This window comes from Schistocerca nitens, chromosome 3 (genome assembly GCF_023898315.1).
Source record: "Schistocerca nitens isolate TAMUIC-IGC-003100 chromosome 3, iqSchNite1.1, whole genome shotgun sequence".
NCBI lineage: Eukaryota > Metazoa > Arthropoda > Insecta > Orthoptera > Acrididae > Schistocerca > Schistocerca nitens.
This window is the reverse complement of record NC_064616.1, coordinates 847245908-847271612: the sequence shown is the minus strand read 5'-3', so window position 1 is coordinate 847271612 and position 25705 is coordinate 847245908. Positions and strand designations below refer to the sequence as shown.

Genomic DNA, 25705 nt, shown 5'->3' with positions numbered 1-25705 from the left:
GTTCCCAGAACTCCTGAAGATAGACGTTGACTGTGGATATTATATCACAGGAACAGTCCCTTTTACTGTTCAGAGATGTCACTAAACCCGCCAAAAGATGTAAACAATCGTGCATGAGCAGCACCTATTAGACGGAGGGGGTTCGACAGCCGATCAGTTACTGTCATTCCACCAGGAAGGAGGTACAAGGCTCGAGTTGTTTATAGTTCAACCATGCTGGTGGTCATGGAAGGCGCCTTAACGGCTGTACGATACGTGAATTCCATCCTCCTATCGATAGTGCAGCCATATCGGTAGGATATTGGCGAGGCATTCGTCTTCATGGACGACAATTCGCGCCCCTATCGTGCACGTTTTGTGAATGACAGGCTTCAGGATAACGACATCGCTCGACTAGAGTGGTCACCATGTTCTCCAGTCATGAACCCTATAGAACATGCCTGGGATAGATTGAAAAGGACTGTTTATGGACGACGTGACCAACCAGCCACTCTGAGGGATCTACGCCGAATCGCCGTTGAGGAGCGAGACAATCTGCACCAACAGTGCCTTGATGATCTAGTGGGTAGTATGCCACGACGAATACAGGCATGTATCAATGCAAGAGGACGTGTTACTGGTTATTAGAGGTACCGGTGTGTACAGCAATCTAGACCACCACCTCTGAAGGTCTCGCTGTATGGTGGTACAACATACAAAGTGTGGTTTTCATGAGCAATTAAAAGGGCGAAATAATGTTTATGTTGATCTCTATTCCAATTTTCTGTAGAGGTTCCGGAACTCTTGGAACCGAGGCGAAGCAAAACTTTTTTTATGTGTATACTTGAAATTTTCTTAGGTTAATAAAAAGTAAATGTGCCAATAACTTGCGTGGTGGATATTTCTGTGCGATGCATTCGTTGTGTATTTCGGGAAGGATGGAACATTAGATTTGAACGTTCCGCCGACAGCGTGGTCGTTAGAAACGGGGCACAAGCTCGTATTTCTAAAGGACTGGGAAGGAAAGCGGCTGTCTATTTCAAAGGAACCATTTGCGTGGAGCAATTCTGAGAAGTCTCGGAAAACTTAAATCTATATGCCTGGACGGGGATTTGAAGTGTATTTCTGTTACATTATGAAATTGCTTCATTTTGTTGTATACACTATGTAAATTCAGAAAAAACTCGTTGAATACGCACCATCCTATTTTTCATGACAGCAGAAGCGCTCACCATTTACAAAACACGGCCCGGTTTCACATAAATAAAAAATTATTAGTTTCAAAGACGCGAAGAATTAAGTGACAGAGCCAGTTGATTAGTTTTTGTATTCTGAGCAGCTGAAGATGAATACATGGATAGCAAGATGAATTAATACAAAAGGGAAAATGGTCTGGAATGCTTTTAGGAACTAACCAGGTTTCTCAAAATTTAACTTCTGATGTGACTGAAAAGGGAAGTTTACAGTCAGTGTGTATTACTGGTTTGGAACTACATCACTGAGACTTGGAATTTTGATGCGAAAGTCATTCATAACTGAGAATTTCTCTGCAAGGAATGGAGAGATTCATGTTTGAAAGTACTAGCAGGGATATAAAACTAAATAAACGAATCAGTAACGAACTGGAGTGTAAAGACGAGCCGGTCGCGGTGGTCTCGCGGTTCTAGGCGCGCAGTCCGGAACCGTGCGACTGCTACGGTCGCAGGTTCGAATCCTGCCTCGGGCATGGATGTGTGTGATGTCCTTAGGTTAGTTAGGTTTAAGTAGTTCTAAGTTCTAGGGGACTGATGACCACAGCAGTTGAGTCCCATAGTGCTCAGAGCCATTTGAACCTTTTTGTAAAGACGAAACGTAAATAAAATGGAGATGGAAGGTATGTGAAAGCAGGCAAATGGACTCTAGATAGACGAAGTAAGTTCTATGCTAGATTCCAAGAGCGAAAAGAAAATCAAGGCTTCCTTCAAAACGAAGGAAGTTCTTAACTGGATTCCAAGAGACAAGAAAAGATCAATACAACGCCTTAACGGGACGTGGATAGATTATATCAGAAAACATGTTGAGGCTGCATGAAGAGGCCTTGATCAACAATCGTCGTCAAATGGTTGATGATCATGATTGGTCGTTATTTATTAATATCTTTACTGCTTGTTTTGTTTGCTTGATTTTTCTTTGACAGCTCCGATTTTGTCTGTCGCAAGTGTGTGCAGTATGACGTGAAATCTGTAGCTTGGCCGCAATACTTGAGCGCATGTTTGTAAGTATAGAGTAGGCACTGCGGGGGAAAACCTTCGGCTTCGTTGTTTGTATGTAGCTCCCACGTGTTCATAAGCTCTGATAATTGCCATATCAGAATGAAGCTAGATGTAAATTGATATAAAAACACTACTCACTGAATATGATCGATATGAACATATATTAATGATTTTTATGTTAATGTCTCCTGTTTGCAACTAAATACGGCAGTATTTGTTTTTCCAGTCGCGTTTCGCCTAGGCAAAACAAACATTGTCTTTCTTGAAAGAAATTTCCGACTTTTCCTGCATTGGGGCACTGTAATAACTCAATGGTGACAGATGAAATTTGTGCACGAACAGAATTCGAAACCTGATTTCCCGCTTTACACCTATATTCAATTTTCCCTGGTGTTATTAGAACGTCATTTGTTGCGCCAATAAATGCGTGTGGCAAAACTAATATTGCCTTTATTCAGTTGAGAACGAACGGCATTAACCTAAAACTCATTAATGCAATGTTAATAGCAAATGAGGATCGACATATCAACAAAAGTACAAATGTTAATATGTTTTCTAATTTTTATCCAAATAATGCCTACTTTACATTCTGTCTATGACCCTTCCACTTGCAAGAAATCGTTTGTATCGCATCACCCGCAGACTATTTACGGGAAGAAAAAGCGTTTCAGTAGAAAGTTCGCGTTGTCTGTATGACTTTTGACGCACAAAACTTGTCATAGTCTTCATTGCCTCATTCTTTCCTCTTATCTTTCCTCTCGTATTTGGTTCAAATCGTTCTAATCGCTCTAAGCACTATGGGACTTAACATCTGAGGTCATCAGTCCCCTAGACTTAGAACTACTAAAACCTAACTAACCTAAGGACATCACACACATCAATGCCCGAGGCAGGATTCGAACCTGCGACCGTAGCAGCAGCGCACTTCCGGACTGAAGCGCCTAGAACCGCTCGGCCTCCGCCAGAAAACAGTATATCACACATGTGACCTCTTAAATTACCTCGACGCGATTGATTAATAATGTTTTTCGCTTGTTCTTCCGAGTTATTGTTTCCATTTGATGACAATATTTCGACATCCTGCCCACCTGGCTTATTCAGGTGCTACGAGTTTTGTTGTCATGTGTACTTGCTGCCCGGATTGCGAATTACTGTTGGTCTCGCGTTGCTATTTATAGCCCAGTTCGACTCCCGACGCTCCATGCGCCCTTTGACGCTCTTTTGATTTTCAGAGCTTGCTATGGTATTCTGATCTGAGTAACCATTCTTTCAGAACGTTATTCGTAAGTCTTGTCGTTCTTCGCTGTGGCTATCGTTCACCGAAGGTTTTCGAGATCTGTGGACCAGAGCCTCAACACCGAATTTCTTTCAGATGGATGGTGATGGCTTGAGACGTGGAGACAGAGGACAGTGTGCGTAGGTTTCCTACGCTGAAGTGCCAAAGAAACTGGTATAGGCATGCGTATTCAAATACAGATATATGTAAACAGGCAGGATACGGCACTGCGGCCGGCAACGCTTATATAAGACAACATAGGCTCATAGGCTCTGAGCACTATGGGACTCAACTGCTGAGGTTATTAGTCCCCTAGAACTTAGAACTAGTTAAACCTAACTAACCTAAGGACATCACAAACATCCATGCCCGAGGCAGGATTCGAACCTGCGACCGCAGCGGTCTTGCGGTTTCAGACTGCAGCGCCTTTAACCGCACGGCCACTTCGGCCGGCTATATAAGACAACAAGTGCCTGGCGCAGTTACATCGGTTACAGCTGCCATGATGGCAGATTATCAAGATTTAATTGAGTTTGAACGTAGTGTTATAGTCTGCGCACGAGTGATTGGACACAGCACCTCCGGGGTAGCGATGAAGTGGGGATTTTCCCGTATGACCATTTCACGAGTGTACCGTGAATATTAGGAATCCGGTAAATGGTTCAAATGGCTCTGAGCACTATGGGACTTAACTTCTGAGGTCATCAGTCACCTATAACTTAGAACTACTTAAACCTAACTAACCTAAGGGCAGCACACACATCCATGCCCGAGGCAGGATTAGAACCTGCGACCGTAGCAGCAGCGCGGTTCCGGACTGAAGCGCCTAGAACCGCTCGGCCACTGCGGCCGGCAATCCGGTAAAACATCTTATCTCCGACATCACTGCGGCCGGAAAAAGATCCTGCAAGAACGGAACCAACGACGGCTGGAGAGAATCGTTCAACGTGACAGAAGTGCAGCTGTTCCGCAAATTGCTGCATATTTCTATGCTGGGCCATCAACAAGTGTCAGCGTGCGAAACATTCAACGTGTATCCTTGATGACTACACGACACAAAGCTTTACGCCTCGCCTGGGCCCGTCAACACCGACATTGGAGTGTTGATGACTGGAAACATTCTGCCTGGTCGGACGAGTCTCGTTTCACATTGTATCGAGCGGATGGATGTGTCAAGGTATGGAGACAACTTCATGAATCCATGGACCCTGCATGTCAGCTGGGGATTGTTGAAGCTGATGAAGGCTTTGTAATGGTGTGTGGCATGTGCAGTTGGAGTGATAAGGGATACATCTAGATACGACTCTGACAGGTGACACGTACGTAGGCATCCTGTCGGACCACCTGCATCCATTCATATCCATTGCGCATTCCGACGTACTTGGGCAATTCCAGCAGGACAATGCGACACCCCACATGTCCAGAATTGCTACACAGTGGCTCCAGGAACACTCTTCTGAATTTAAACACTTTCCCTGGCCACCAAACTCCCCAGACATGAACATTATTGAGTATATCTGGGATGCATTACAACATGGTGTTCAGAAGAGATTCCCACCCACTCGTACTCTTACTGATTTATGGGCAGTCCCGCAGGATTCATGGTGTCAGTTCCCTCCAGCATTATTTCAGACATTAGTCGAATCCATGTTACGTCGTGTTGAGGCACGTCTGCGTGCTCGCGGGGGACATATACGGTATTAGGCAGGTGTACCAGTTTCTTTGGCTCTTCAGCGTGTATACACAAGAAAATTCGATGATAAAGATTCTGATCTGTCAGACAAGGATAGCCCCACCGATGGATTACCACACTTACGAATAGCATTATGAATGAGTGGGTACTTACATAACAAAATTCAATGGGCGATGCCAAAATTAAGAATGCCACAGTAGAACGTAGCAACAAAACTAGCAGCACCTGAAGAAGATGGCTGGATCGGTCGTCGAAATATTGCGTATAAAATGAAAACAACAACTCGGCAGAGCACCGGGAAGCAAACCATTAGTATGTCACTCAATATCGCAAGCAGCAGTGACAGCAGCATTGTTAATGAGTTTATGCGTTGGAATTGTCCTCTTTCAGTTGAGCTGGTGCTTCGTCTCTAACAACCTCGATGTCGACCTAACTTTAAATTCTACTCTTCCACGGTCTTTAAGAACACGAAATTAATAACTGCAATTCTTCGACGCATTAGCAATTTTAACGTAGGAAAGCATACTCTCCGCTATTCCATTGGGAGTTTGTGTCGTAAATAGCCAGCCGCTGTGGCCGACCGGTCTAGGCGCTACAGTCCGGAACCGCGCTGCTGCTACGGTCTCATGTTCGAATCCTGCCTCGGGCATGTATGTCTGTGATGTCCTTAGGTTAGTTAGGTTTACGTAGTTCTAAGTTTAGGGGACTGATGACCTCAGATGTTAAGTCCCATCGTGCTTAGAGCCATTTGAACCATTTTTTTGTCGTAAATATGACGAGACAGACAGGAAAAGCATTCTGATCTTATTTAAAACTTCACAGAACAAGCAGTGAAACCACCTACATGGCCACAGTTATTAAACTATATGAAATAAAAGCGTCATAACTACTGCACGGATGGCCACTGGGTATGATGGGGTTTAGTACGGATTGGTTTAGCGACGAAGCCCACATTCTTTTGGATGGGTTCGTCAGTAAGCAAAATAAAAAAAATGGTTCAAATGGCTCTGAGCACTATGGGACTCAAGATCTTAGGTCATAAGTCCCCTAGAACTTAGAACTACTTAAACCTAACTAACCTAAGGACATCACACACACCCATGCCCGAGGCAGGATTCGAACCTGCGACCGTAGCAGTCCCGCGGTTCCGGACTGCAGCGCCAGAACCGCACGGCCACCGCGGCCGGCCAGTAAGCAAAACTGGCGTATTTGGGCGACTGAGAAACCCCATTTCACGACCAAGAAGTCTCTTCACCTAAAACGGGTGACTGTGTGGTGTGACATGTCCCGTCACGGAATAATCTGTGCGATATTCCTTGATGGCACGGTGACTGCCGAACGGTACGTGTAGGTTTTGGAAGATGATTTTATCTCCATTTTCCAAAGTGACCCTGATTTCGACAAGATGTGGTTCATGCAAGACGGAGCTCGATCCCATCGAAGCAGGAGAGTGTTTGATGTCCTGCAGGAGCACTTTGGGGACCGCATTCTGGTTCAGGATATCCAGAGACCACTGGCATGGGCCTCGATTTGCAGCCATATTCTCCGTATTTGGAAACACGCGACTCCTTTTTGTGGGGCTATATTAAAGACAAGGTGTACAGCAATAACCTCAAAACCATTTCTGAGCTGAAAACAGCCACTCAGGAGGTCATCAACAGCATCGATGTTCCGACACTTCAGCGGGTCGTGCAGAATTTCGCTGTTCGTCTGCGCCACAACATCGCCAACGATGGTAGGCATATCGAACGTGTCATAACCTAACTCCGAATGTCTGTAGTGACGTTTACATGTTGAAGACAGTGTCTGGTTCAAATGGTTCAAATGGCTCTGAGCACTATGGGACTCAACTGCTGAGGTCATTAGTCCCCTAGAACTTAGAACTAGTTAAACCTAACTAACCTAAGGACATCACAAACATCCATGCCCGAGGCAGGATTCGAACCTGCGACCGTTGCGGTCTCGCGGTTCCAGACTGCAGCGCCTTTAACCGCACGGCCACTTCGGCCGGCTGACAGTGTCTGCACGGCGTAGTTTGTAACTAATTGACGCTTTTTTTTCTTATTTACACTACTGGCCATTAAAATTGCTACACTAAGAAGAAATGCAGATGATAAACGGGTATTCATTGGACAAATATATTATACTAGAACTGACATGTGATTACATTTTCACGCAATTTGGGTGCAAAGATCCTGAGAAATCAGTACCCAGAACAACCACCTCTGACCGTAATAACGGCCTTTATACGCCTGGGCATTGAGTTAAACAGAGCTTGGATGGCGTGTACAGGTACAGCTGCCCATGCAGCTTCAACACGATACCACACTTCATCAAGAGTACTGACTGGCGTATTGTGACGAGCCAGTTGCTAGGCCACCATTGACCAGACGTTTTCAATTGGTGAGATATCTGGAGAATGTGCTGGCGAGGGCAGCAGTCGAACATTTTCTGTATCCTGAAAGGCCCGTACAGGACCTGCAACATGCGGTCGTGCATTATCCTGCTGAAATGTAGGGCTTCGCAGGGATTGAATGAAGGCTACAGCCACGGGTCGTAAAATATCTGAAATGTAACGTCCACTATTCAAAGTGCCGTCAATGCGAACAAGAGGTGACCGAGACGTGTAATCATTGGCACCCCATACCATCACGCCGCGTGATACGCCAGTATGGCGATGACGAATACACGCTTCCAATGTGCGTTCACCGCGATGTCGCCAAACATGGATGCGACCATCATGATGCAGTAAACAGAATCTGGATTCATCCGAAAAAATGAGGTTTTGCCATTCGTGCACCCAGGTTCGTCGTTGAATACACCATCGCAGGTGCTCCTGTCTGTGATGCAGCGTCAAGGGCAACCGCAGCCATGGTCTCCGAGCTGATAGTCCATGCTGCTGCAAACGTCGTCGAACTGTTCGTGCAGATGGTTGTTGTCTTGTGCCGGCTGTAGTGGCCGAGCGGTTCTAGGCGCTACAGTCTGGAACCGCGCGACAGCTACGGTAGCAGGTTCGAATCCTGCCTCGGGAATGGATGTGTGTGATGTCCTTAGGTTAGTTAGGTTTAAGTAGTGAAACGTCCCCTTAGAACAATTATACAAGACTGTGCTTTAACTGACACACAATATTTTTATCGCAACGCAATCTGACTTTCAAAAATCCCTACAAAAGAATGGCCCTGACTAATATTAACCTAAACGTTTCACAAATCACTTACCTCACCAAAAATCTTCGTTACTCGAACTACTGCAATACAGCGAGCGCCACTACTGCCAGCTAAATAAAAGATTCAAACTACGGAAGGCACTAACTACTGATAGGCATAGTTAGCAAATGAAAGATGTTGATGGAGAACAAACAATGCATTTACCTTAATAGTCATAATTGACATCCAGTCTTACAAATTTCAAAACTCCGCCATCTCTCTCCCCACATCCACCACTACTGGCGGCTCACCTCCAACTGCGCAACGCTACGCGCTGTTAACATCCAGCTGCCGCTGCCCAACACTACAATGGCAGACAACAATGCAAACTAGCCACAGACTGCACACAGCACAGCCAGTGATTTTCATACAGAGCGCTACGTAACGTTGCCAATAAGAAAACATAAACAGCCTACTTACAGTAGTTCTATGTTCTGGGGGACTGATGACCTCATACGTTAAGCTCCATAGTGCTCAGAGCCATTTGAACCACTTTGTTGTCTTGCAAACGTCCCCATCTGTTGAATCAGGGATTGAGACGTGGCTGCACGATCCGTCACAGCCATGCGGATAAGATGCCTGTCATCTCGACTGCTTGTGGTACGACGCCGTTGGGATCCAGCACGGCGTTCCGATTACCCTCCTGAACCCACCGATTCCATATTCTGCTAACAGTCACTGGATCTCGACCTACGCGAGCAGCAGTGTCGCGATACGACGAACCGCAACCGCGATAGGCTACAATCCGACCTTTACCAAAGTCGGAAACGTGATGGTACGCATTTCTCCTCCTTACACGAGGCATCACAACAACGTTTCACCAGGCAACGCCGGTCAATTGCTGTTTGTGTATGAGAAATCGGTTGGAAACTTTCCTCATGTCAGCACGTTGTAGGTGTCGCCACCGGCGTCAACCTTGTGTGAATGCTCTGAAAATGTAATCATTTGTATATCACAGCATCTTCTTCCTGTCGGTTAAATTTCGCGTCTGTAGCACGTCATCTTCGTGGTGTAGCAATTCTAATGGCCAGTAGTGTAGTTCAGTAATTGTCGTGCTGTAGTTGTGTCAGCCAGGCGCCTGCATGTGGTTTCCGCACACAGCTGCGGGCGATGGCGCCTGCCTCGGGGGCTGTGCAGCTGGTGGTGCTGGTGGCTGCCAGCATGCAGTTCCAGTGCGCTCAGTTGCTGACGCTCGACCAGGCTTCGGCTGCAATTGGCGGCCGTCACGGGATCACCGTCCTCTCCAGCTCTCACTCAGGTAACACGCCTACAACTTAGTACTGAATACCTTACGTATTTCATATTGGTTGCAGCGAGATAACTTAGATAAAGTGAAAGAAATTACAAGTTCCATTACAAACAATAAGTCAAATCTCCGTACCTGGACACTTGACGAATGACAGCGGGTTTGGAACACTGGAAATACAGAATGCCGAGTATTCAATCTCCTCCGAGAGAGTACATCTACATCTACATCCATACTCCGCAAGCCACCTGACGGTGTGTGGCGGAGGGTACCTTGAGTACCTCTATTGGTTCTCCCTTCTACTGCAGTCTCGTATTGTTCGTGAAAAGGAAGATTGTCGGTATGCCTTTGTGTGGGCTCTAATCTGTCTGATTTTATCCACATGGTCTCTTCGCGAGATATACGTAGGAGGGAGCAATACACTGCTTGACTCCTCGGTGAAGGTATGTTCTGGAAACTTCAACAAAAGCCCGTACCGAACTACTGAGCGTCTCTCTTGCAGACTCTTCCACTGGAGTTTATCTATCATTTCTGTAACGCTTTCGAGATTACTAAATGAGCCTGTAACGAAGCGCGCTGCTCTCCGTTGGATCTTCTCTATCTCTTCTATCAACCCTACCTGGTATGGATACCACACCAGTGGGCAGTATTCAAGCAGTGGGTGAACAAGTGTACTGTAATCTACTTGCTTTGTTTTCGGACTGCATTTCCTTAGGATTCTTCCAATGAATCTGTCTGGCATCTGCTTTAAAGATTATTAATTTTAAATGGTCATTCCATTTAAATCACTCCTCATGCCTACTCCCAGATAATTTATGGAATTAACTGCTTCCAGTTGCTGACCTGCTATATTGTAGCTAAATGATAAAGGATCTTTCTTTCCATGTATTCACAGCATATTACACTTGTCTACATTGAGATTCAATTGCCATTCCCTGCACCATGCGCCAATTAGTTGCAAATCCTCCTGCATTTCAGTACAATTTTCAATTGTTACAACCTCTCGATATACTACAGCATCATCCGCAAAAGCCTCAGTGAACTTCCGATGTTATCCACAAGGTCATTTATGTATATTGTGAATAGCAACGGTCCTACGACACTCCCCTGCGGCACACCTGAAATCACTCTTTCTTCTGAAGACTTCTCTCACGTGATCACATCATCTTCAGCAGAAGTATAGTACATTTTACGAAAGAGCGCGCCCCATACCGAAAATGGGAAAGGGACTACTGGCATTACGTGAGTGTGGCGCTTTACACTCCTGAGAATGCAGTGTTCACAAGTTCTGTCCAAATGCAGGCTAGGAGATATAAACTCCCTCTGTGCTAAAGGCAGTTGTTGATTAGGAATACAGAAACATTTATATTACTGCGCGTTATAACAAACAACACATCTAGCAATGAAATAAACAAGTTCTGAGTAAATACTGGACACTGAAACACAAGTCTGAGACATGTAAACAGAGAAGAGGCGGTGAGTGAGGAGGAAAACATCAACGATGGGGAACAGGGAACAGACGTCAGTAGTACCGATGGTGAGAGGGTGTCGTGATGTGATATGCATGTGACAGTGACCACGACAAGTAAATGCATGGCTGTAAGATCACAAGTAGAATAAAAACACTGTTTGATCAGTAAAATGTTGGGTTGTTGTATTGGAGCACATGCAATTTAGTTTCATATAAATATATTAGTAATTGGTAATTGTATATGTTTATTTTCAAAGAATTGTGATGACTCAATATACCACAGAGTCACTCAGTAATTGGATATTTAATTATAATTACAATATTAAATGTTTAATGTTACATACGTAGAATCAAAGAAATTATGTATGAAACCCATAAGGGGATGAGCTGGCCGGAGGCTTACTCGGCTACTCAGCTAACTGGATTCGGCACTCGGAAGTATATTAGAGCTACGTCCTTCCTTGCACGTATTTCATGCATCTCCCTCTATCGGCGCTGCAGTGTCAGCATTACAGTATCGGAATTCAAAAATGGCACTGGTGAGTAATTAAAAAATCCAAGATGGCACAGGTGGAAAATTTAAACTAGTTATTCCCTTTCCTGTCCCATTCACAGAGTGAGGGAAAACGACTGTCTATACACCTTTGTTCGAGCCTTAATTTCCGGTATTTTGTCTTCACAGTTCTTATGCTAAATGTGCTCTCATGGTCAAAAGTATCCGAACGACTTGAATTGCGTTCCGTCTGATTCGTATGCAACCCTCATAGCGTAACTGTCATGAAACTCTTCTGCTCCGTTTTCGCGGGGCCGAACCGCACAATAACCCTGGGTTCGTGGGTTCGGTGTGGGGCAGCGGTAGGACGAGTGGCCTGCTGTAAACTGTTGTGGGGTTGCGAACCACTGAGGGCTACGGCGGGAACGAAGCCTCTCTGTCGTTCCTAGATCCCCGGTTCAATTCACACAATACACAATTATAGTGTACGTGGAGATAGTGTTTGTGCAGCAATCGCCGACATAGTGTAGCCGAATTAAATTAGAATTATATTAATACCGTCAGCTGCCGACGTGCGTTGATATATATCATCGAGGACAGCTGAAAATGTCTGCACCAACCGGGACTCGAACCCGGAATCTCCTGCTTACATGGCAGACGCTCTATCCATCTGAGCCACCGAAGGCACAGAGGATAGCGCGACTGCTGGGTCTATCTCGCGCACACCTCCCGTGAGACCCACGTTCTCACCTTGTATGTCCACACACTACATTCGTAGTGTCCCACCCCAACACACTCATTACTCGTGGAAGACATTCTTACCAAGTCCCGTAAGAGTTCGGGAATATGTGTGCATCCGCACAGAAGATGAAGGTCATGGCTGGTACTGCCAGAACTATATGCTTATATGGATATGGTGTCTGTTCTTTCGGACATGTCTTAGCGCGATGTTTGTCGGGAAAGTCTAGCCCAAAAATCACTGAATAACCTTCCCCTATGTATGGAAACACCTCCATGCGTTCGCTGAACTTAGTTTTCCCGACCGAAAACTCCACTACTGTCATACCCCATGATTCCACCCCATTATCGCCAACCCCACATAACCTATACCGTGGTATTCCCAGTTTCCTCTTTCCCATGAGGTCCAGACCGATAACGGATGCATTCGCACCTGTTTCCACCAAAATTCTCTGTTTCCTGCCACCCACTAAGCCCACTAAACTGGATTCCGTCTGTGCACTGAGTTGTGCCGTGTTACAGTCTGTCAGAACTGCCTTCCGACGGTTGAGGCAATCCCGTTGGCATAATACTTGACTTCGGCAGCGAACACGTGGTGGTCCACTCTTTGCTTCCTGGCGATATCCACCTCCTCTATAAGTGTTGCGATCATAAGAGCTGACTAAGTCTTCTGGATTTTGCATCTGTACCCTCCATGACATATCAGAAGATATATCATGCAAAAAAATATCCACCGATCTATTTTCTGCCTCCTGTAACAGTACCCTATTAACTTCTGCATTCTGGGTCTGTACATATGTCTTTGCATTTAGCTTACAGATTCTATCCAAGAATGCTTCCAGAGACTAGTTGCGCTGCATCGACAACGTACTTAATTTCTCCTGAAAAAATAGCGCACTGTTCTGCTTTTGGTACCGCTAGCAAAATCCAGCGGCCCACTCCTGGAATGTAAGTATGTGCCTTACTCAATGTCTCGTGGTAGACATATGCTTTTGCGTCCCCCGCCAAACGCATATTTGCAACATACAGGGTTACTTCATCTGACCGCCCATGTGCTTCCGCAGCGTCTCTAATATCCCTAACGCAAATTGTCACGTCCTTCGTTGCCTTTCCCGAGAAGGGAATAATCAGTGCGACCATGCGGAACAGAAGGCACTCTCAATCTAGACTTAATTTCCTGTGACTCTGATTGCGACTGATCGTGACTGTCTTTACGAGCCTCCAACTCACGATTAAGTTCGAAATTTCTCTCCTTCATGCCCTCAGACTGTTCTGTTAACCCTTGCACTTGCTGAGTAAAGCAGCAACTGCACCTGAGGTAGCAGCAAGTGCTTTCACCATTTTGCGTGCTGTACTTCCACCATAATTCAACAGACTTATTTTAAAAAAAGGCAAAACACGAACTCCCACTTAAACCTACACAAAAAATGTAATCACAAATTAATGCCTCTGGCGAATCATCTCCCATCTGCACTCAGTACAACTACTTGATACATGACCAGTACGTCTACATGCAGAACAAACAGCTGATACAGCTCTGGTACACGGCAACTCGTGCCCAGAAAAATTGCGAAATGGACTCCTCACTGGCACTAAATTATCGCGTCCACCATTATCTCTAAACAAAGATAAGTCCACGTGTTCCTGTGGTTTCACAAAAGTAACTCTGAACATCGTGTACCGTAGCTCACACTGCTAACGCTAACAATGAGAGTAAACATGATAAATAATATAAATAAAACTTTGACTCACCGCACCACATTGTACTGAGCTGGTACGTAAGTAAAGTGCCACTGCCTCACTCACCACTCACCAAAACAAACTCTCTCGCCGCCCGGGGTAGCCGTACGGTCGCGGCGCCTTGCCACGGTTCGCGCGGCTCCCCCCGTCGGAGGTTCGAGTCCTCCCTCGGGCATGGGTGTGTGTGTTGTCCGTAGCGTAAGTTAGCTTAAGTTAGATTAAGTAGTGTGCAAGCCTAGGGACTGATGACCTCAGCAGTTTGGTCCCATAGGAACTTACAACAAATTTCCTAATTTCCAACTCTCTCATCAAAATGTAGTACTGGACGTGGACGTGGACGTGGACGAAACGACCATTCCTGACACCAATTTGTTACAACCCACCGAGCTCATGGATTGTAATATGCCAGAACGACCGAGAGAGATATGATATGGGAGAGAGGGATGGCTCCCGCAGAAGCTTGCAGAGAAACACCGGCAAGTATGTCATTCACTTTGTCGTATCAGAGGTACACAGCAGGGCTTCCACTGACCCCAGTGATGGCGCCGCGAGGCGTGCGTGCGTGGGTCAGCGCCAATGCCAGAATCTGCTGCGTTGGCGTCCGGCCGCCCAGCCTTGCAGACGTAACTCTCATACTCACGCCACGGATAAATGGCTCAGTGCGTGTTGGCTACGCCGGTAGCCCACAACCCGGCTGACTTCCCCCTCAAGCGCAACTCGTAGAAGAGCGCCTAAAGGAAACAGCCGACCGCCGTCATTGTAGTGGGCCTAAGCAGCTCCAGCCGTCCGCACAGGGTAGCTCGTCAATGACCGCAAATAGCTCTGCACCCGGGAGATCGCGAGTTCGCGCCTCGGCCAGCCCCTGCGGACGGCAACTTTTAGTCCACCGGACGACGTCACCCAGAGAACGGTGGCTAGCAACCCTCGCGCTCCTCGTGCCGGTGCAGCTCTAAGGTGTGGCCCGCCCCGCCATAGCTATGGCGCGTCCGTGCTGCGGAGGTTCGTGGATGGCCTGCAGCTTAAACAATCGTCATACTCTCCGGTTCTAAACGCGGACAGAATGGCACCACGATATTCCCATTTGAGGCTCTGGGCTCCCTTATTTATACGTCTCTTCCCTACGCCTCTGACATAGTCCCTCTGGAGCAAATAAGTAAAGTACTCATTAATGATTACCACGTTAGCTTTCCTCAGCCCACTTCGGCCCCTACACACAGGTCACTACGCGTTGTTGTAACTGCAACGTACGTGTTCTCCACAGGAACCGAGCGAGGTGGCGCAGTGGTTAGACACTGGACTCGCATTCGGGAGGACGACGGTTCAATCCCGCGTCCGGCCATCCTGATTTAGGTTTTCCGTGATTTCCCTAAATCGCTCCAGGCAAATGCCGGGATGGTTCCTTTCAAAGGGCACGGCCGACTTCCTTCCCCTTCCTTCCCTAATCCGATGAGACCGATGACCTCGATGTCTGGTCTCCTTCCCCAAAACAACCAACCAACCAATCTTCACAGCATGTCAGTGCTCTGTGCTGCCCTGATACTTCACGCCACTTGTACACCGCGCTGCCGGGTCGTGCCTTCTCGCCTGCGAGCGGTGTCGTGAGCCCGCTTCACAGAATCGTTTGCTAAATATCAACATTCTCCGTCCCTGCTATCCGATGTGATATTCGGTCCCTGAACCACTGCCTTCCAGCCATAGCTGCTTGAAATTTACAAGATTTCCCCAAAGCCATGCCTGTACTTATTCGTGGCGCAGCACCTTACAGCCCTGTCGAAATAGAAATCTTAAGTTTCTGAAATGTTGTTGTAAGAGCCACGGACATTCATTTCTGCTTTTAACGTATGTATGGAATACTGAAAACACCCTTTTCTCGGTCCTTTTCGCCTAATAAGAGTGGGTAATAGCCTTTCGCCAATAGATGGTCAAGAAGTATTTTCCCTTTCCTAAACTGTCAATTACTTTGGCTATCCTAAATTTACGGAGTTTTCATCCATTCACCTATAGTCAGCAACTATACATCATTCTTACTTTCCACTGGTATCCATCTTCTTCGGAATCATTATCAATGGGAAGTTCCATCCACTTTTAGTAGGCACTGCGATATCAACCTCGAATATTTGTCTTAGTCTCTTTCAGTAGCACTTCTTATTGTGCTAGCACTATTCTGTACGGTCGCAAGGAAATTACCTTACCTTCTGCTTCCAGTAACAGCTTGATTTCACGCCTGATACTATCTGTGTAAGGCAACTTCCCCCCCCCCCCCCCCCCCCAGAAAATGAAAAATACTTATACACTGAAGAACCAAAGAAACTGGTACACCTGACTAATATCGTGTAGATCCCCCGCAAGCTCGCAGAAGTGCCACAACACGACGTGGCATGGACTCGACTAATGTCTGAAGTAGTGCTGAAAGGAACTGACACCATGGATCCTGCAGGGCTGTCCATAAATCTGTAAGAGTACGAGGGGGTGGAGATCTGTTCGGAACAGTACATGGCAAGGCATCCCAGATATAATCAATAATGTTCATGTCTGGGGTGCTTGGCGGCCAGCGGTAGTGTTTAAACTCAGAAGAGTGTTTCTGGAGCCACACTGTTTCTGGACGTATGGGTTGTCGGATTGTCCTGCTGGAATTGCTCAGGTCCGTCGGAAAGCACAACGGACATGAACGGATGCAGGTGACCAAACAGGATGCTTACGTACGTGTCACCTCTCAAAGTCGTACCTAGATTTATCAAGGGTCCCATATCACTCCAACTGCACGCGACCCACACCATTACAGAGTATCCACCAGCTTTAACAGTCCCTTGGTGACATGCAGGGTCCATGGATTCATGAGGTTGTCTCCACACTTGTACACGTCCATCCGCTAAATACAATTTGAAACGAGACTTGTCCGCCCAGGCAATAAGAAAGCAGTCATCAACAGTCCAGTGTCAGTGTCGACGAGCCCGAGCGAGGCGTAAAGCATTGTGTCGTGCAGTCATCAAGGGTACCTTCGGCTCCGAAAGCCCATATCGATGATGTTTCGTTGAATGATTCCCACGCTGACACTTGTTGATGGCCCAGCACTGAAATCAGCAACAGTTTACGGAAGGGTTGCACTTCTGTCACGCTGAACAGTCGCTGGTCCCCTTCTTGCAGGATCTTTTTCCGGCCTCAGCGATGTCGGAAATTTGATGTTTTACCGAATTTCTGATATTCACGGTACACTCGTGAAATGGTCGTTCGGGAAAATCCCCACTTTATCGCTACCTCGGAGATGCTGTGTTCCATCGCTCGTGCGCCGACTGTAATACCACGTTCAAACTCACTTAAATCTTGATAACCTGCCATTGTAACAACAATAACCGATCTAACGACTGTGCCAGACACTTGTTGTCTTATATAAGCGTTGCCAACCGCAGCGCTGTTTTGCTGTCTGTTTACATATCTCTGTATTTGAATACGCATGCCTATACCAGTTTCTTTGGCGCGTCAGTGTATATTGTGCATAGCTCCATAATGGATACTTTCTCTTCTGTATTTAAATGAGACATACACATATTCTCTCTTAGCATACTTATTTGCGCTTTCAATTGTGGCTTGTTTTTACTAATGTGACTCACTCTGAGCAATCGCTGCTCCGGTACTACTTCCAGTACTGTTCAATACACTCATTATGGATTTTCCAGAGTCCACTTTTAACAACGCCTCGGGTAGATACATGCCCTTGATGATCTGCTGTTTCGGGATGGTAGCCACTCTCATTCCATTCACATCTACTCTTAATCTGTTAGTTATATGTTCCACATATCATTTGAATGATTCTTTTATCGATATGATATGAAACGAGTCAGTTTAGGGGATATGTATACACGTTTATTGTTAACATCAAAGAAGACATTATTTTTAAGCCTGCTCATGCAACTTAACTTAGCCGGCCTCGGTGGCCGAGTGGTTCTGGCGCTTCACTCCGGAATCGCGCAACTGCTACGGTCGCAGGTTCGAATCCTGCCTCGGGCATGGATGTGTGTGATGTCCTTAGGTTAGTTAGGTTAGTTAGGTTTAAGTAGTTCTAAGTTCTAGGGGACTGATGACCACAAATGTTAAGTCCCATGGTGCTCAGAGCAATTAGAGCAACTACACTTAAAAACTACCTGTTTTCAGGCTGCCAGTTTTTAAATAGATATTCGTCCATGGAATAGACTGTAGTTGTAAGGAAGAACTGATTTTAGGTTAGATTTAGAACTTGCTTTGGTACATATCAGACATTTCAAGTCATTTTTACCTGTAGTAGATGTGGATATCACTATTCTTCTCGTATTGCGATGGATTAATTATGACGAATTTCAGTAGCGAATATATGTACTGAGATGGTTCAGTTGAAATGCCAACCTCCATGAAGAGGTACCTGCATGACGACGACTGGTGAACATCAAATATTACTCTTATGGCTCGCTTTCGTGCAATCAATACTTTCCTTCTAAGTGATTAGTTACCTCATAAACTATTCCATAAGACAGTATTATGTGGAAATTTACAAAAGATGACAGGAGGCTGATTCGTTTGTTCTCAAGACTAACAATTATAGTAAGAGAAGAGGTGCTGAGGTTAATTGTTTTACAAGCTCAGTAACATGCTCCTTCTAGATCAAGTTTTCATCAATATGTGCACCCAAAAATTTGGAGCATTCTATTCTATTTACTGACTCCCGTTCATGTACTAGATCAGTTTTCAGTATGACTTTATTTGTTGTACAGAATTGAATAGAGTGTGTTTTTCTCAAAATTAAGGGAGAGTCCATTTTCAGATAACCACTTAATAAGTCTTTAAAAAATTTCATATTAATATCTTTTGTTGCTTTCTTCCTGATGGTGTAAGTGGCGTAGGTAAAGGGTCGCTATGTGTAAGTGACGTGCACTTAAATGGCGTTTATGAAATGAATGGAGCTCTGAGCTTTATTCTGATGGCTAAAAGGGCCACACGCAAATGAAAATGCTATATGACATTAAAATCAAAATAAAAGATTGGGTCGCCACCAACTCTAGCCACACGATAAACAAAAGATTCCAGTGAGTTGGAAAATTAATTAATTTAGTCATCAGAAAAACTCGTAAAAGAACATTCATTGTAATGTCGCTCATAAAAATGGGATGCCATTATTAATATGATCAAGGGATTGTTCACATGAATCAAATATTAAAATAAAATACTGTGACTAAGAGCAGCGTGCAGCAACATTCCTGAAAACAAGATCTGTTCTAAGGAATTTGTTTTAAATAAAAATGGAACACTAATTAATGGGCCCGTGTGAATGGAAACGCTATAGATGGGCTAACAAGGAAACTACAAGGTGACTGGCACAGGTAAAGGAGACGTAACATCGGTACACTGGATAAGACTTGAAACAAAATCATTTATTTCTTAAGACATTGATATAAGACGTTTGTATAACTGCTGTTGCCTGGTAACTACGTACAATGGCTTGTGAAACGCTATACGATTCACAACAGAATCTCTTAATTTAGAATCGCGGTCGTAATTAGAGGGGATGGGAAAGGTTTAATACTCGCATTCAGACCCACATTCACTCAAAGAACAGCAGGAACGGCCCCAACACCAACATGCAACGAAGCTAGGAGGTTTGTTCCGCTGTGCTGAGAAATCATTAAATAAACGAGTAAACCTGAATATTACTGTTGCATTTAAAGTTGAACCTCGGTTTGGAGAAACCACCTCAACGATGGTCACACATACACGATTACGCGCTTAACATGAAATAACAAACCACAAATATAATTAAATAATCCGGACAGGATATATTTAATATTCCAAAATCAGAGCAATAAGTAAACTCTAGGACAGAGACATGGGGCACAGGTGAGTTAGGCTCACAGTTACCTCGTGTGGCCACGTGGTTCGCGGAAACACAATTTCTACGTACCGCGGCCGAATTTTAGCAACATTAAACCGCGAACAATTAATATTTTACTGAGGACACATTTGAATAGGCAAAACATAATGACGGAGGGCCAACAAACTCTAATATTAACCCACGTGGATGGCTTCCAACGGACATACAGTAATGAAACAAAGAAAATTCACAAAGAGGCAAAAATTATCAAGATTCGGAAAAGATTAGAATGTATCCACACGCAGTCGGAGGCACACAAACATTCATACTGAACGGAGGGCGCACTTCCTACGTGAGATCGCTTCAACATACGCAACACCTTTGTGCTACGTTCTTCTTACGGCCCAAAGTCTGCGTGAGGAATCAAACTGAAAGTCTGCAAAAGCCCCCTACGACCCAGCAAATCGATCTCTATAAGACAAAGACGAGGCCAAAAGCTAAAATCTCCCGTCTCGCTATGAGGCAACGCGCCACGTAGTTAAATCATCTCACCCTTCTTCGATGAGACCTCGGCTGCAGACCCTCGGAGAGCTGGAAGCAGACAGCCCATCTCACACTAAAACTTCTCCCACACGACCCCTTGGCCAGGAAAATCCAGAGATGAGGCTTCCGCCACAAACCTAACATCGCTAACCTTCACAAACCTTTTTGCCTACCTGAAAACTACAAGGGTTGGCCATTCTGTAAGACTACCGCTGATTCTCTGCAGCAGACTAAACCACCGTACAGCAAAATGAAACACACCCACATTCATTCACTCACTCATACCAGAGAGTTTTGGAATAGGAGAACAAGGGATAAACATTTTATGGAATCATAGTCGTGGGTTGGGTTACATATAAAAACATGGAAGATTTACAATGGTGTTATAGACGCATTTGCAAGTCTGAAAAGAACCAACATGACAACCATATGATGCTTGCAAATCGTAGAAAGAAATAGGCTACGACTAGGTTGAATCATAGCTCAGTCTTCTCTGGTACGAAATTTAGCAACGAAAACACCCGAATTGTTCTGTAGGATGCAAAGTGCACTGGAAGACAAATAAAATGATACTGAAAGGGGACTATAGGACCCTTTCAATGGGAGCTACTATAGCACTAGTATTGTCTGCAAGAAGTACCAATTTCGCTCGTTGAATGTTAATAGGAAAGTCATTCACATATATAAAGAATAGGAATGGACCCAAAATTGAACCCTGCGAGTTTTGTGATTTCTCCCCAGTCACCAAAATTTTCTGCCTTTCCAACATTGTTTGAATTATAATTCAGTACGACTTTTTGCATTCTGTTTGCTACGTATGATTCAAACCAGTCGTTTTTAAAGCTACAAATTCCATAAAACTTGAATTTTTCTAGGAGAGTAACATGATATACGTAAACAAACACCTTGGAAGGATCACAAAAAAACTGGAATTATTTTATTATTTAATGTTTGTAATAATTGGTGGGTGAACATATAAATAGCATTCTCAGTCGAGCAAACCATCTGGAATCCAAATTGTGATACGCTAGATAAATTGTTCCAACTTAAATGTGAGACTACTCTTGAGAACATTATGTTTTCGAATAGTCTGGAAAAAAGATGTCACTAAGTAAATTCAACGACAACTATTTAAGTCTTTCGTGTGACATTTCTCGTAAAGACGTTTAACAACTGCACATTTTAATGTCTGTGCCAGAGACGCATTACAAGTTAGAGCAACTTTTCAGTAGCCTGTTCGAAATTCCATCAACACCATATGTGCTTTTGTTTTTTCGAATTTTTAGACTTTTATTAATTACTGCACACTCGTTCCTCTCGAAAGCCTACTGTTAGCCTCTTTTCGACTTTACGCATCTCTTAAGCTTCTCTCTGGCAGCAGGGATTGCCTGCATGTTCAGTAAGTCGACAGTTCGCTTCCTATCTTTACTGACTTTCTTCTACACATATTTCACTTCACGTCCAAGCCTGTTTCGAAAGAGCCTTTTCTTCCCTATGAATGCACTGTGCGGATCTTATTTTCTTGCTAGGCCTGTACGCGTCTTTCGACGCATGTCTGAGCCTACTCCAAAGACTCCTGTCTTTCTCATACATGCACTGCGTGGAGCTCGCACTCTTGCTCTGTCTTCATTTCGATCCGTTCTTCGTGGATCCACAGTCTTCCGGTGGCGAAATTAATTACTACTCCATGTTCAATAAGGAAATCTCTTTTCAGCAGCCGGTCAAACGGAAGTTCCTCATTTCCCCGATTACGTGGGAACAATGTCTCACTTGCATTCTGCTTCTCGTCCGCAGTCTAAAGAGTTACAGTTACCTGTACCTTCGCAACCATATTAAGAACTTCTTAAATCCTAATAACTTCAGCTGGATTATACCTTCCGTCGTCTTTCAAGCTGGTTCTTCGACTAAGCTTATCTGCACCCCACTGTTCACAAGAAATCTCATATTGTTCTCCGTGCATTACTGGCACTACAGTTCAACAAATTAATCTTTGTTTTGACTATCGACTGTAAATATCTTTCCAGGAAAGGCGTAAAGGCATAAAGCGACTGCTTTCATACGCCCTTGCTTAGTTTCCCTGGCTTTTCTTTTTCTCTGCACCTTCAATGCGCACTCCGTGCAGTTTCCTCCATAGAGACCAGTTGATTTTCATTTAAAACATGTTACATGCTTCAACGAGGTACATGGGCCGCTGTGCCCTGGAAAATTTCACTGTGAGCTGTCTGTTTCCCGCACATTCGACGAAACATGGTAAAATTAATGTTGGCCACCTTCACTGGTACTCTTATAGTCCCTTGTCCATTTCCATTTCCTGATACAACTGCCCCTATCATCCTTACTCTTTTATCGACGCCACAATCTCGCGTCAATGTGGGCTGGTTTACCGCGCGTGAAGTACTTCCACGCTTTCTTTTCGTTTCACGGTTCTGCACTTCTGCTTCGAGTGTTCATCTTCCCTCTCTCCGAGGCTACTGTGCCTTCCTCCGTCAGAGCGACGTATATAGCCTCTGCAAGTGTTAATTGTTCCCTGTGCGCACGCAGTCCGCCCCGATAGCTGAATGGTCGCCGGCGTGCTCTCTGTAATAAAAAAAACTGAGCCAAGGAATCGACGACCACCTTGAACGGATGTCTTGTGACGTCCGCCCAGACCAAAAACGCAACGAACTATATCGAACAAAACGAAAAAAAAAGGTCAGCGTGACGGAATGCCGTCCTAAGTGTCCCGGTTTCGATTCCCTGCTGGGTCGGGGATTTTCTCCGCTCAGGGACTGGGTGTTGTGTTGTCTTCATCATCATTTCATCCCCATCCCGCGCGCAGGTCGCCCAATGTGGCGTCGAATGTAATAAGACCTGCACCAAGGCGGCCGCACCTGCCCCGTAAGGGGCCTCACGGCCAATGACGCCAAACGCTCATTTCCATTTGTGCGCACAAAATACAGTATGTTCTTCATCTTATCATCGTAAATTCTTTAGATGAACACCGTTCTGCTTAATTTCCAGATGAAAGCAATTTTACCTTCTAACTCTGACTCTCGCATGGTACCTCTGATAGCTTCTATAAAGCGGTAGCGCATTGCAGATACCCGTGTGTCCTACTATGCTGTCCCACGCTCTTGTCAACTCTTAAACATTTTCCACTCACAGTAATCGGGTGTTCTTCTTTTGCTGCCATAGTTTACAAGTTTACAACAAAGATGGCGTGCACATCTCGCCAAGAGGCGCTAAGGTCACTAAAAATTTGCTACGTGATGAGACAAGTGTCTCAGTTTTTACAAATTTTAGCACAGTGTCACGCTGTTCCATACTTCTGAGTTCAAATGCAATATCGCAATTGTAGAGCAACACATTTAGAGAAGTATTAGTGCCATCAAACGGTTGCAGCACTCTGATTAATCCTCCACTGACAGAAAAAAACAATAGTAGCACCAAAAAATAATTAATGTGGAGTAATGAAATATCGCAAATAGATTTGTCTACTTAACGTTTTTAAGTGCATTGCAAGATCACAGGTTAAGGTAAGTGCAAGATAAGTATTGTCTTGTACAGGTGGCGGATGTAAGTTTGTGGGATGGACTTCCATGGCCGTGACATTTAGTCGGTCAGTACAGGGTCGGTTAATGCTATTTGTGGATGACGCTGAAGTTGTCATCCAATGATGTCCCAGATTAGACACAGATCTGGTTATAGAGCAGGCCAGAGCAATACGTCATCACTCTGCAGAGCATGTTGGATTCAACAGCAGTTGGTAGGGGAGTATTATAATGTTGGAAAATCCCCCTAGAATGCTGTTCATTAATGTCAGCACAACAGGTCGAATCACCAGATTTATGTATAATTTTACAGACAGGAAGCGTGGGATAACAACGAGAGTGATCCTGATGTCAAACGAAATCGCATCGCTGATCATAGCTGTAGATGGTCCAGTGTTTCTACGGGTTACTGACTACTTCAACTGACTTCCTTGAACTAACCCGAAGGGTGCGCGTTGCTGCCTTATACAGGGTGTTCTGAAATTCCCATTACAACCTTCTAGGTGAGTGACTGCATAATATCTTGAATAAGATCCCACTTCTGGAAAGGTACCGTTTCTGTACTGCAAAGGTTTCAATTCACATATTTAACTCGTCCACTTCTGCTCGAGGAACAGAATTACGCCGGCCGCGGTGGTCTAGCGGTTCTAGGCGCTCAGTCCGGATCCGCGGGACTGCTACGGTCGCAGGTTCGAATCCTGCCTCTGGCATGGATGTGTGTGATGTCCTTAGGTTAGTTAGGTTTAAGTAGTTCTAAGATCTAGGGGACTGATGACCACAGATGTTAAGTCCCATAGTGCTCAGAGCCATTTGAACCATTTGAACTGAATTACGCGTGATGCAGTACAATTATTAGGTAACAGTTCTAAAGGAAACATAACGAAACATCCATTTATTACTTAAGCACATTTGTTTGTGTTAACACTTAAACATTAAGTGTTTACATTACTCCAAAAAAAAAAAAAAAAAAGCAACCCATGATACTGTACTGATGCATCACAACAGCGGCTCGATGTTCTGACCACTAACGTTGTTACAGACATTGTACCTACGAAGCATGTTCTGATATACACACTGTATCCCACATGGCGTCTCTTCAGTTTCTAGTGCAGCGGCCAGCAGTAGCGCAGGCAGATCTTCCTCTGTCTCTACAGGAGTCTCGCAGCAAGGCAGAGGTTAAGTGACATCAGATGACCGTCTGAAATAGTGCACCTCATCCTGTGTACCCTACTGCATACCAGGACAAGCAGCTCTGACACATTTCTCTTTCCCCTCAGCAGACGCGGACACGTTACACATACACTCCTGGAAATGGAAAAAAGAACACATTGACACCGGTGTGTCAGACCCACCATACTTGCTCCGGACACTGCGAGAGGGCTGTACAAGCAATGATCACACGCACGGCACAGCGGACACACCAGGAACCGCGGTGTTGGCCGTCGAATGGCGCTAGCTGCGCAGCATTTGTGCACCGCCGCCGTCAGTGTCAGCCAGTTTGCCGTGGCATACGGAGCTCTATCGCAGTCTTTAACACTGGTAGCATGCCGCGACAGCGTGGACGTGAACCGTATGTGCAGTTGACGGACTTTGAGCGAGGGCGTATAGTGGGCATGCGGGAGGCCGGGTGGACGTACCGCCGAATTGCTCAACACGTGGGGCGTGAGGTCTCCACAGTACATCGATGTTGTCGCCAGTGGTC

At 45.2% G+C, this 25705-nt stretch overlaps 1 protein-coding gene across 1 annotated transcript in view; it reads left to right on the top strand.

The window, feature by feature from the left end:
* The window catches only part of LOC126249446 (uncharacterized), a 261660-nt gene that overhangs the window by 44645 nt on the left and 191310 nt on the right, over nucleotides 1-25705 (top strand). Inside the window, exon 2 of the mRNA XM_049951100.1 lies at nucleotides 9508-9664. Within this exon, the coding sequence (XP_049807057.1) occupies nucleotides 9517-9664 (148 nt within the window). The 5' untranslated portion in view covers nucleotides 9508-9516. The remainder of the gene's footprint in view (nucleotides 1-9507; nucleotides 9665-25705) is intronic.